Source organism: Metarhizium acridum, assembly GCF_019434415.1.
Source record: "Metarhizium acridum strain ARSEF 324 chromosome Unknown scaffold_141, whole genome shotgun sequence".
Taxonomy (NCBI): domain Eukaryota; kingdom Fungi; phylum Ascomycota; class Sordariomycetes; order Hypocreales; family Clavicipitaceae; genus Metarhizium; species Metarhizium acridum.
Window position 1 is genome coordinate 3097580 of NW_027094020.1, and position 11621 is coordinate 3109200.

Genomic DNA, 11621 nt, shown 5'->3' on the forward strand with positions numbered 1-11621 from the left:
TTATACGTTTTAACTCTTTAACGTTATTAATACTACGCGTAATTACACGTATTATTTTCTTAAACTATAATTTCTTTTATTTTTATAAACGTAAGACCTTTTAATTCTTAATTAGAGCACGCTTCTTAGCTTCTTTAAGCTTTCTCTTAAGCTTATAATATTAATTCGTAATACTATAAAGTTATTAAAAGGTTACCCCTATAATATTATAATTCCCTTACTTATCTACTATACACTTTATATAATAACTTAAATTAAAAATAAAGGCTTTATATTAGGAAAATCTTATATAAGTGTAATAAGCGTAAGCCTTTATAAGAGATAAAAATAAATTATTAATTATTATAGAAAGAAGGTTATTCTAGTAAAGGAAAGAAGTAAATAAAGCTTTAAACTACTATTTTAAGATACAATTAGTTAATATAATAGTATATAATAATAAAAGAAAGAAAACGTATAACACTTAAGGTAGCTTATTTTAATAGCCTTAAGAATAAGACTAATAAAGAAGAGGTATAATATTATAAACGATACTATATAAGATATAAGATAGGACTATATTAGCTAAGATAAGCATAACCTATAGGTATAAGAAGAAGGTAGGGGTATGTAACTAGCCACGTAACCTAAGAGGCAATTAAAGAGGTTAATATTTAAATATATTAACTAAAAAGAATTAAACTAACTAAACCTTAAGCTAGTTAATTAAGGTTTAAAGAGAGTAATAGTTAAGCTAATTAATCTAGAACTATAATAAAGAGATAAACGAGTACTTAAGAAGAAGGTATTTCTATAGTTAAATAGTTTAAATCTTTATTAATTAATTTAAGTAATAGTTTTACTATTAAGAGTTATACTCTTAATAGCCTTATTATAATACTACTTAAAAAGCTACTTTATAGCATTTAACCTAACTTACTTTCTAAGAAATAGACCTACTGTGTCTTAGAACCTAAGCCACCGTTACACTAGCCTAGTAGGCACCTTTAACCTACACGATTTGGAACACGCTTTATATAACTATAGGTTATAGTAGGGCGGGGATAACTTGGAATAAAAGCGAGGGGGTTTTTCTTTCTATATAAAGGGTTTTCCCACTCGAACTATATGTAGAAGTACTAGAATAGCTTATAATAGCTCTAGGGTACTTAATAAATAAATAAATAAAATATATTTAATATTAATTACTAAATAAGAAAATTAAAAAAAACTATACGAATAAAAAAAATAAGAGTTAAAGCTTTAATTAAGTTAATATTCTTTATTAATCTAATTAACTTTAAAACGCTTAAAATAAACAGCTATTTACGATACACTTATATCGTGTTTAAATACATAATAATCTTCGGTCTTTATTAATAACCTTAATAAAACACCATGCAAAGTTGAAAGCTCTATGTCGATAATATGCTACCTTGTAGGGTAACTTCAGGGCATTCCACCTGCATCAAGTCCTTTCAAAAATGTCAACAGACAACACACAAACCACCAGATTTGAAGCTTTGTAATGTCATTATTCGTCACGACGCATTGTGAAACTTGTCTCCTGACCTAGTCCTAGAGCCGACATAGAAGTATATGACGCGAAAAAGGCCACGGTAAACAGGACCTGACCAGATAGGACAGGCATGTTGTGTCAGCAAAATCCTCTGCCACAGTACGAACGCGGTCAAATGAATTATTCAAAAGACTACTCACGGCGCTTGCCCAAAATGGCATTCCCAAGCCCAGTTCACGCTCGTCGCCGAGATGCGAGCCCAGGTCGAAGATTGTCGCCATTGACAAAGTTCCCAAAGACGCCCCTGCTAGCTCCGTAAGTGCTTGACCTGCGTATAGACTCGCTGTGCTGGAGCCCTGGCTCTGCGCTATATCTCCGAGAATGCCCTGCATGGCTTGCGGGAACGGAATTCCAAAGGACACGATAATTGTGCCTAACCAGCTCGGCCGTGGCTATTAGCTTGAGAGGGGCTTGTTTGCTCCAAAGAACGTAGGAAACATACCAATAACAACAAAGATGGCGCTAGTACTGAAACCAGTGATTATGTTCCCCACGGCAAGTAGAAATAGAGTTAATCTGCAAACGAGGATATCGATGCCGTCTTGGTGTGGATATCTAGCCTTCCTACTCACCAAGAAGTTCGCTGCCGGAACCAGTACTACAAGGACTACTATGGCACAGACAGCTCTAATGGATAAGAGATAGCCCGCCCGAGCCAGCGTCCATTCTAGGCGTTTAGAGGAAAACTGAAGAAGTAGAGGGCTGGACTGGATAGCAAAGGAGTGTATGAATATCAATGCAAACCAACCCAGGGTTCCGTCATTACGGCGGGCCCTGTCGTACAAACCCCTGAGGGCATCTACCATATTTCTTTGCCCAACAGGCTTACGCTAGACACGTTATTAGTAGAAGATCGTAAGAGAGATGGCTAGGACGCGAATCATATTGGATACCTCATGTGTTCTCTCCCGATCCTGCTGTGAGTTGACCAAGGGAGGACTTTGGGGGAGTGACATGGTTTCCGGAAGAAGGAGTATTATGGCAAAGGACAGCAGCATCAAGGGCGAGCAAAACTTGAAGGGCAGCCAAAGGTCTTGGCTCAAGAACCACGAGCCAAGAGGCAGCGCGACTATATCAGTAATATGGATAGCAGCACCAAATATGTAAAAGACTACCGAGCTGGGAAAATGCTTAGTGCTTGTAGAAAGCTGACAAGGGAACGGGACGGCGAACCGTTTTTCTTCAGCGCAAACATCGACAATGACGCTGTTGAGCACCGCTGTGAGCATACGTGAACCGCCGCCCAAGGCCAGGAACAGCGATCCGAACCAGATGGATTTGGGGGAGAAAACTTCGTAGAAGTAGCCTTTAGTCCGAGTTAGAAAGTACACGGGACGCTTGTAGTGACGTCGTCCAGGACGCTCTCACACACGATCAGAAGCCAAACGTAGGCGAGTATTTGGCCCGCTATGCAAAGCATTAGCACAGGCTTCCTCCCCCATCGATCAGCTAGGCGCCCGAACGGGAGGGTCAGTAGAAGGCCTGCCAGGGAGATATTGGGATGAGGTCAGCGAGAACGCAGCTCTAGGACGCACGAGGCCAGTTTCATCCATGAGTACGAACCGGGGATGCTGTCGAGACAGCGCTTCCAAGCTCGTAGATAGGCAAGCGAGACCTGAATATCAGCTACCTTGCAGAGAGACTCATCAACATATCCGAGAGGTGGTGGCCCGATAACACTAGGATCGCGCAACGCATAGAATTCTCTGCAAACAGTCATTTCGAGTAATCGAACCTCTGGAGCGGCCGTGAGTGAGCCTCCAAAGTCGGCTACGACGGTCAGCAGACCGCATAGCAGCAGCACCGTAGCTCGGTTGTACTTTGGGGAGGAGTCCGAGTTGCAAATAGCAACAAGTGGGGCGGCTTCGTCATCAGTATAAGTGTCATCGCGAACAGAAGGCGCATAGTCTGTTTCCATGACTGCCCTACTGCACCGTGTATTGTTGGAATTCAGCATGGACACTGTCACACTGGGAAAGTAGAGCTACGAGGGCGGCATGCCGCGTATAAGACGCAGCGGCCCTCGTATCTACGTGCTGGGTTGAACCAATCCTTTCGGCAGGCTAGCAGAGGACTCGGGAGCCAGCCAGGTCCTGACGACACATGACAAGTCTTTCTGGCATATCCTACCGTAGCATTGCGGGTGGGGAAGAAGGCAGGCCATTTGTGATACAACCCACACAAACAATTGGTAGTTGACACTTTATTCTAATACGTGCCCGTATACTTTGCACTCTGAGACACGGCACCATCCGTTGCATACAGAAGAAACGCTTCATTTTGCCCAAGCGGGGCATCGAATATGATCAGCGGCCACTCCGTACTCGCACAGTCATTCCAAGACCTGGGCCGATGTGCCGATGAGCCAGGTGACGGGCCTCGAGATCGCAATATTGGTATGTTGCGGCGGATGGGTGAAGCACCACAGCGCGTCGTGACTGGGCGGCAGCTTCACCGGTTGCCAGGGTTGAGCATGCCAAACTACATATGTGCATCTTCTGACGCACCCGAGGCTGGGATTAGGTCATCCGCCTCCCCTGACAAAAGCCTCTCGGTGGCTTTCTTGCGCCTGCGGCAGGTAAACAATGGCTTTTTATGCATCATTTTCAACCAGACCGTTGACGGCGGGGTACACCGCCCTTTTGCCTGGATGAAAGTGCCTTGTTGGATAATGATGAGGATAGTCTTACACTATACTATCTATTGAGCACTTGCGATTCAATTATCGTTATTAATTAAAGATGCAAAATAAGTTATAACATTTTGACATGTGCTACCAATTGAAGTGCATAACCAAGTGTCTCAGTGACCCCGCACAGCCAAAATTATCACATGTTCCAGGGAAGGGATTTGGTTTTCCGTTAGAAACAGCCCAAGGCTGTAAAGTCTTTAAACAGGACAGTCAACTTGCTTAATATCAAGGTATTTATTGTTTCCAGAAAGTCTGGAAAGTTGGCTAGGAAGCTTGCAGTGCAGTCTTGAGTGAAAATCTGCCACGCAATAAGTTAACCTACCCGAAAAATTTACTACATCTAATACATGTAGATGCAAACAAGGCCAATCATTCGCTTATCCTGTTTAGCCTCTACTTGAACACGAGCTCTTACTCTTTGACTTTACGATTGGGCTTAGACGGGTACTGAGTTATATATGAAGATGCCTAATATACAAGACAAGCTACAACTACGGTATAGCTACTTTGTCTTTTCCTGGCTATACTGCTCCACCTCGCTTGTTGCAGCTTTATCCACCAATTGGTTGACATCAACCAGGGCTGTATGGTGGCTATGGACAAGTTCAAGGGTAGGCGGGTGATACGACTTTCGCGCGCTCAGGATCCAGTTGGAGCCAGCGATGACGATGATGACTCCAAAGGCGACGACACAATAGTTCATGTTGACTGCATCGACCGGCCTTGTTGGAGGCCACACAAAGAGGACCGTCGTCAGCAGCGTCCAGGCAACGCTGGCAGCATTGCAGATATACCCCACGGTATTCGACAGCTTGAAGCTGCGGTTTTCAGGGAGCATGCACCGTCCGCGCAGCATGTTGATGCCCGGGGGGATGGCGTAGGTAATGGTAAAGCAAACGACGGCAGCCGAGATGATGGCGTTGAAGGCACTGGTGGAGCCGAGAAATACCAACCCGAGGACAATGTCCCATGCGAAACACCAGAGAAGCCCGGCCACTGGGGCGCCGACAGTCGGGCTAACATGCTCGAAATAGCTGTTAAAGGGCATGCCGCCATCGCGTGCTAGAGCGTAGGCTATGCGAGCGCTGGTAGCCATGTCGTCGATGGCACAAAGAACAAAGGAGAGAAGCGGGAACAGCATTAAGCAGATGCTGCCTGCCTTGCTCCGCGTGGCCTGGTAATATATCTCGAGGAGTGGCTGGGAGGACGAGATGGCTGACGGAACATCACCGATGACGGCGAGGACGGCAGCGATGTAGCCAAAGCCAGTAATCACCGCCATGGCGATGGCGTAGATGATGAGCCGCGGACCCTGACGAGTTGGGTTCAGCATCTCTTCGATCATGTGGATCGTAGAGTCGTATGCGGTCACAGAGAATGCACTTGATGACCGTGTTAGCTCGTAGCTTTTCAGCACGCGACGGACGGTACTTGCCCCTGCAGTAGACCGAGCTGCCAGGCCCAGCCATCGGGCCAGCCGGACTCGTTGATAAAACCGCCAAAAACAAACTTTGCGCTCTGGAAGTTTGGGGCTGCGCATGCGAGGATGGTGACGAGGCTGATTACGAAGCCAGCAAGGGTAAAGAACATGTTGTACTTGTTCAAGTGGCTCAGGAAGCGATTAGCAAGCAAGTTGTAGCTCAAGGCAATGCCGTCGACGGCAATATATAGGAGGAATCTTTGCCACGGCCTTTGCTGAAAGCCGGGATACATGAGCTCGCCATAGCTCATGATGATTCCACTGACTAGCAAGCAGTTGGCACCGGCCAAGCACACCCACGCGGCAAGGTTGATCCAGCCGGTGATGTAGCTGACGGCGCGTCTGGTCGACTTCCAGCTTGCCACGGCCGCCCAGTGGTACTGGCCGCCGGCGGTCGGATAGGCCGAGAGGAACTCGGCAAGCGAGACGCCGCTGCACATGTTGAAGACGCCGGCGATGACGATGCCCCATACGGCGCTGCTAGGTCCACCGGACGGCAGGGAGGCATTGACCGTCGTGCCAATGGCGCACCACGTATTGACAATTGCGAATGCCATCCCCAGCATGGAGAGGTTGGAGAAGGAGTTCCGGTCCAGGTCGGACTTGATGCCAAGCAGCTCAAGGGAGGCGTCGGCCTCGGGGGTGGCCTTCGGATGCCGCTGCCGGATGGTGCCCCGGTTTTCTTCCATTTAATGAGATGTGACAGGAGCTTATTATATAAGAGCCTGGAACGGCAGTTCAATTCTTGATAGTACCTTGCCTTGGCATCAAAGGTCCTCGTTTTTTCCCCAAGGGCCTTGGGGCAGATGGCCCTTGCTTACACAGAGCAGCGGTGAGCCTTTGAGCCCAGGTGCCTGAGGCCTTGGCTAGGTCTTGAGCCCTTGTGTAACTATCGTCAGGTTCAAGAGTCGGTCCGTGTCGCAATGCCGCCGCGGGGAAGCAGGCCGAAGTGATGGAGGAGACGAAGCACCGACCATGTTTGAGGGCATGCGTGGCTCTTTAAGCGTCAAATCCTCCTCGATAAGGCTCCGCCAACCCCGGAGTTTGTTCCGTTCCATGTTGCTTAGTTGGCTGTTTGTTATCTTCCGGGGTTACGCAGAGATGGAGATGAGTTCCTTTACTAAAACGAAAAGGGCAATTGGTAGCAAAGGAACACGAGCCGCCGTGGGTCCATCGATCCTGGCGCCACATCGGATTTTTGAATCTTCCTTTCCAGGTCACCCCTGACTCCCCGACTCCTTTTCCGATTCGGGACCTGCTGTTTCCCCGCAAATCGTCACTGAGGCTGAAGCCATCCGGCAAGCATCAGATTCCAATGTTCCCACCGACGCGAATCAGAATCACGAGGTCACGCAACGGGTGTGCGGTATGCAAATGCAAGAGGGTAAGCAGCCACTCGCCGTCGATCTGCCGTGTCCGGTCGCTAACCATGCGTTTTGCAGCTCAAGTGCGATGAAGCCAGACCCAGTTGCTCGCGCTGTCAGAGACTGGGCATCCCGTGCCCAGGGTACCAGAAACCCTTGAAATGGACGACAAGTCTGCGAACCCCCGAAGGGTCATCGAAATCTCCCGCCGTAAGTGCGTCGAGACCGCCTCCAAACTGGACCGCCTATCCGTTCAATCAGCCCCCGGCCGAACCTCCTGCCCTGTCTACCATCGACGTCTCCGGCTCCGAACTGTTGGAACAGTTCACGAACCCTATCGAAACCGGAGCCAATAGCATAACACAACATGATGGCCTTGCGTCAGATTCGCCGTTTGAGGCTCTTTCAGAGGGTACAGGCACCTCGTTTGAGCAAACTTCAGAAACAATGTCTGGTGGGGTATACCAGGCATTCAATGAGGATGGTTGCTGGCCAAATAGTTTGTTGAGCGAGACAAGGTCGGACTTCAACATGCCAACGCTCCTTGAGTCTCCAAGCCAGCCTTGGGGGTCTCGTTGCGAGATGCCGCTGGCACAGGCGCTGCAGGATCACACGTCAATCCTGGTAGAGTACTATTTCAAAGAGGTGTGCGGAATGATGTCTTGCTACGACAGTCAAATGAACCCATACCGAACAACCATTTCCAACATTTGGTCCGGCTCCCAATCGCTCTACTACGTCACTCAGAGCATGGCTGCTGCATGTCTTTCCGATGTCATGCCCGGCCTTTCTTCTCTCGGTAGGCAACTCCGAGACCAGGCAGCGCTGTGCCTGTCGATGGAAGCTCGAGAGTCTCAAATGGAAACCTCATCCCTGCTGGCATTAGTCATGCTCGGAATGAGCCTCAGCTGGCACGACCCTGATAGCGTAGGCCAGCTGGAGTTTGAGATACTCGCCAAGACGGTCTCGTCTTCTGCCAACTGTCAGATCAACTCTCCTCTGGCCCATAAACATAAACGCGTCTTTTTCTACAACTCTCTTGTCTACTGGCAGATGCTCCTAGCATTCGTTACCGACCAGGAACCCAATCTCCAGGGCATCACCCAAAACCAACCACAGCCAGCCCAATTCGAAGGGCCAGAAACATCGGAATCCTACATACCACATCCCCAAACGGGCATCGGCATCGAGGCTCAGAGGCTCGTGGCAAGAGTGGCAAGCCTTGTTCGAAAAGAAAGAAGACGTATTCGCAATCGCCAGTTTGCATCTAGAAATGATATCGATCAAGCCAAAACAGCCATTCTTGACGCGGAGCGCTTGCACTCCGAGCTGTGCGCAATTCAGCTGCCGCGCGAGGATGAGATTGTCGACTCGGGTGACGAGATGACTCCGGCCGATCATCTGCTCAAGGTTGCCGAGGCATACAGGTGTACTGGCTTACTACAACTCTACCGCAACTTTCCAGATCTGTTGTCGTCCTATGCGTCATCATGTAAACAAAAAACCCAGTCCGTCAGCTCAAGCACCCGTGAGGACTCTCGCCCCAGCTCAGATGCAGCATTTTCACAAGATGTGTGGCTGACTGGTTTGGCCCTGCACATTCTCGATTTAATACAGGATATTCCTACATCATCGAGGAGCCGGTCCATCCAGCCATTGCTGTTTGTGAGCATCTGCAGTGAGTTGGCTCTGGGTCGTGGGGCTCTCTCGCTTCCCGATGTGTTGATACCGCCCGTGGCAAGCATTGCCACCAGCCCACGGTTTAAAGCACCAGCGACTGACCTCGAAGTCTTGCGTGCAAGGAAGTTTGTCATCTCGCGCCTCTCGTCCTTTGAAAACATCCTAGCCGCGAAGCCCATACGTCGAATGCTGCTACTGGTTAAAGAGACTTGGAAGTGCATGGAAGAGAAACAGCAGAATGTATACTGGATGGACGTCATGATGGAAAAGGGCTACGAGACCCTTATGGGCTAAGCTACAAGGCGAGTACTCATGTTACCACCTGGGGCTGTGGTTGCATGTGTCTTTGTTGTATGATACTATTGGGGGGCGTTTTGTGCTCGATGGCAAAGTGAAGTGGGTAGGCATGTGAAGGACAACAATATCTTTTTTCCTGTGCTGGCACGGGGCTTCGTTTGCTTAAAGCATCGCGTAAACGACGGCTAGGCCCCGCTGACAGACATTAGACGATGCATCTATTCACCAGACCATATGACAGTAGGGACCCGAGCCCATCCTTGTTCATTTTCATTTGCTTCTTTATCCCACAAACCTTGAGCAAGGGATTTCCCATGGTGAATTCGGTCTGCTCCGGCGGTTCCAAGTTATGCAGTCAATATTATTTTCGACTACACGAATTATCACCACGGGGACAGCGTCAGCGCCGTCTTGCCTCAGTCAAACCGGCTCGTCATCACCAGCAGTGACTACGTGTCATCTCTCGAGGGCCGATGAAACACGCGCTCCGTGCAATGGTAGCCTATACCGTCGAAGCTCAAGAATCTTTTGGGCGTTGTTTGACGAGTTGACACTACATGATGTCCTCCTTTTTAGAAGCCGTCCCATTCTATTATGGGCACTTGTCGCCTACGGTTATTCCAAACTACATGCGAAGTAGATTTGTCTTTTTTCTCTTCTTTTCTTTCTTTTTTTTTTTTTTTTTTAACCACGCTTTGGGGAGCACATCGTGTGCGCCAAAGACATCAGCAAACGGATCATTCAAAGGGTCCGGCCCATGTCTATACTCCATGTAGTCAGTCACTTTCTGCACCAAGCCAGGATACTCGTCCTCGCGGTAGACGTGTTTCAGGAACGAAACCATGCCATCGACTCCCGCGCTGACGCCCGACGTCGTCCACACCTTGCCGGCCACGACGAACGCGCGCGCGCCACCCAGTGTGTCTTGGGGCCGCACTCGACGACTTGTTTCCAGACGGCATTGTTGGACGTGGCGCGGAGACCATCCAGCAGGCCTGCCCTGGCTGCCATGGCGGAGCCCGTGCACACGGTGAAGAGGTACTTGAGTGACGGGAAGACGGCTTTTAGAAAGCTGATTTCGGGCTCGACCTGGTCTGTTGGGAGGCTGCCGAGCCCGCCGCCAAGGACCAAAACGTCCAGCGGGGGTGCTGTGTCGAAGGTGTGCGTGGGGAGATGGAATTGCGAGGCTTTTAAGTGGAAGCCGTTGGTGGGCTTGGAGCGAGGCGGCCCCTCGTTGAGGTTGGCGGGTGATAATCTCATGGGTACTTGGCGGTCGGTGTGGACTGGGCGACCGATGACGGAGAGAGTCAGTTTGGCGCCGGGCAGGCACTCGGCGAGTGTGTTGAGACACTCGAGGGGACCGGCGATGTCGAGAACCCCGAATCCGGGGTAGAGGAGCACGCCATAGGATACTGGAGGTGCGCCCATACCTGATGAGGTCAAGGCCGTCAACGACCGAGATGCTTGCAGTAAGCGGTGGGTCGTAGAGATGACGGAGGAGCTTAAGAGAACATTGAAGGAAATAAGCACCAAATGAAGGGATTGATGGCGGGAAAAGGCAAAATGCTGGGCGATTTTTTGATGCAAGAGGGGAGTTGCAGGTGACAGAGACCATGAAGAATGCAATCTTGAGCAGATTTTCAGGTTGGAAAATGTCCCGAGAGGATCTGTTGCGTCACGCTGTTATTCCAGTGCAACACGGATTGTTGTCCGGGCCAAGAAGCAGTCCAATTGGATACTAATGAAGTCGACTCTGGGCATAGAGCATGGATGGGCATAGCCAAGCCTCAATATAAATGCGAAGCGCCGAATCGGCTCGCGCTATTCCGGAACGATGGTAGCCGGCCGTTTCGGCTCAGCTCGGAAACTGGCAACCACCTCCGGGAAACTGGTGCGATTTGGCATTGGTGATGTGATTTGGCGACGTCTAATTATCTAACCTTGGCGCCGGCAAACCACTCGTGTGGACCATGTCTGTGCGATTGACGGTTGTGGAAACGCTTAGATGGCTTCATTATTCCGAGATTCTTATCTGTTTCCCCGAACTGGCGAGCAGGTTGGCGGGAATTTTCCAAGGTCCACCCCGGATGGCCCCGCGAATTCACAAGGGATTGCATGGATTACTGGGCATCGTTCCTGCAGATGTATCGCGGGCGGAGGGGGTTCCTCAACGGGTGATGCTGCGCTCTGGGACCGGGCTTGATGCTGTCTGGTTGGGTTTGAGCCTTGCAAAGCCGCTGAGTTTAAGGATTTTATGAAATCCGGGCCTCTGAACTAGTCTTTTTCATATTACCCTGCCGGGGTCCGCCTGCAGCTAGCTTTAGCATCAACATCAATCAACACCACATGTGAGGTTCACGATGCATTTACACGTGAATAGCGTAAGCTAGTTTTTTATAAACTGGTAGCTAATGAGTGTTTTGATCTCTGATTGATTAAATACTGAAAAAGGTTTTCATTATATTATACTATATTAAGGAGGTAAAGCAGGAAGCTGCAGTCAGCTTGGTTGCTTGCCAACGTGCCGTTTCACTCTACGTCGGTCACTAA

The 11621-nt window shown here is 49.2% G+C and overlaps 4 protein-coding genes across 4 annotated transcripts; 1 reads left to right on the plus strand and 3 right to left on the minus strand.

Annotated features, from left to right (window-relative positions):
- Positions 1-1273: 1273 nt before the first annotated feature.
- On the minus strand, positions 1274-3503 carry J3458_009558 (uncharacterized protein). The gene is made up of 7 exons (XM_066119858.1): positions 3122-3503; positions 2927-3040; positions 2732-2864; positions 2452-2677; positions 2001-2388; positions 1699-1931; positions 1274-1609 (listed from the first exon to the last, which is right to left on the minus strand). Exons 1-7 carry the CDS (start codon positions 3474-3476, stop codon positions 1514-1516), a joined length of 1545 nt encoding a protein of 514 aa, XP_065975655.1. The 5' UTR covers positions 3477-3503; the 3' UTR covers positions 1274-1513.
- A 1181-nt stretch (positions 3504-4684) lies between these two features.
- On the minus strand, positions 4685-6819 carry J3458_009559 (uncharacterized protein). Its single transcript, XM_066119859.1, has 2 exons — positions 5686-6819; positions 4685-5632 (listed from the first exon to the last, which is right to left on the minus strand). Exons 1-2 carry the CDS (start codon positions 6417-6419, stop codon positions 4753-4755), a joined length of 1614 nt encoding a protein of 537 aa, XP_065975656.1. The 5' UTR covers positions 6420-6819; the 3' UTR covers positions 4685-4752.
- Positions 6820-6988: 169 nt separating this feature from the next.
- Positions 6989-11058, plus strand: J3458_009560 (uncharacterized protein). The gene is made up of 2 exons (XM_066119860.1): positions 6989-7114; positions 7173-11058. Exons 1-2 carry the CDS (start codon positions 7046-7048, stop codon positions 9066-9068), a joined length of 1965 nt encoding a protein of 654 aa, XP_065975657.1. The 5' UTR covers positions 6989-7045; the 3' UTR covers positions 9069-11058.
- J3458_009561 (uncharacterized protein) lies at positions 9900-11412 on the minus strand (the record flags this gene model as incomplete). Its single annotated transcript, XM_066119861.1, has 2 exons — positions 10502-11412; positions 9900-10354 (listed from the first exon to the last, which is right to left on the minus strand). Exon 2 carries the CDS (start codon positions 10329-10331, stop codon positions 9900-9902), a length of 432 nt encoding a protein of 143 aa, XP_065975658.1. The 5' UTR covers positions 10332-10354; positions 10502-11412.
- Positions 11413-11621: the final 209 nt, after the last annotated feature.

Coding starts and splice junctions, on each gene's coding strand:
- J3458_009558 (XM_066119858.1), bottom strand. CDS start 3,476: ATGGAAACAGACTATGCGCCTTCTGTTCGCGATGACACTTATACTGAT. Junction 2,865..2,926: donor CGTTTGGCTTCTGATCGTGT/GTGAGAGCGTCC, acceptor CTCGGACTAAAG/GCTACTTCTACGAAGTTTTC. Junction 1,932..2,000: donor CGCCATCTTTGTTGTTATTG/GTATGTTTCCTA, acceptor CGAGCTGGTTAG/GCACAATTATCGTGTCCTTT.
- J3458_009559 (XM_066119859.1), bottom strand. CDS start 6,419: ATGGAAGAAAACCGGGGCACCATCCGGCAGCGGCATCCGAAGGCCACC. Junction 5,633..5,685: donor CAGCTCGGTCTACTGCAGGG/GCAAGTACCGTC, acceptor ACGGTCATCAAG/TGCATTCTCTGTGACCGCAT.
- J3458_009560 (XM_066119860.1), top strand. CDS start 7,046: ATGTTCCCACCGACGCGAATCAGAATCACGAGGTCACGCAACGGGTGT. Junction 7,115..7,172: donor CGGTATGCAAATGCAAGAGG/GTAAGCAGCCAC, acceptor TGCGTTTTGCAG/CTCAAGTGCGATGAAGCCAG.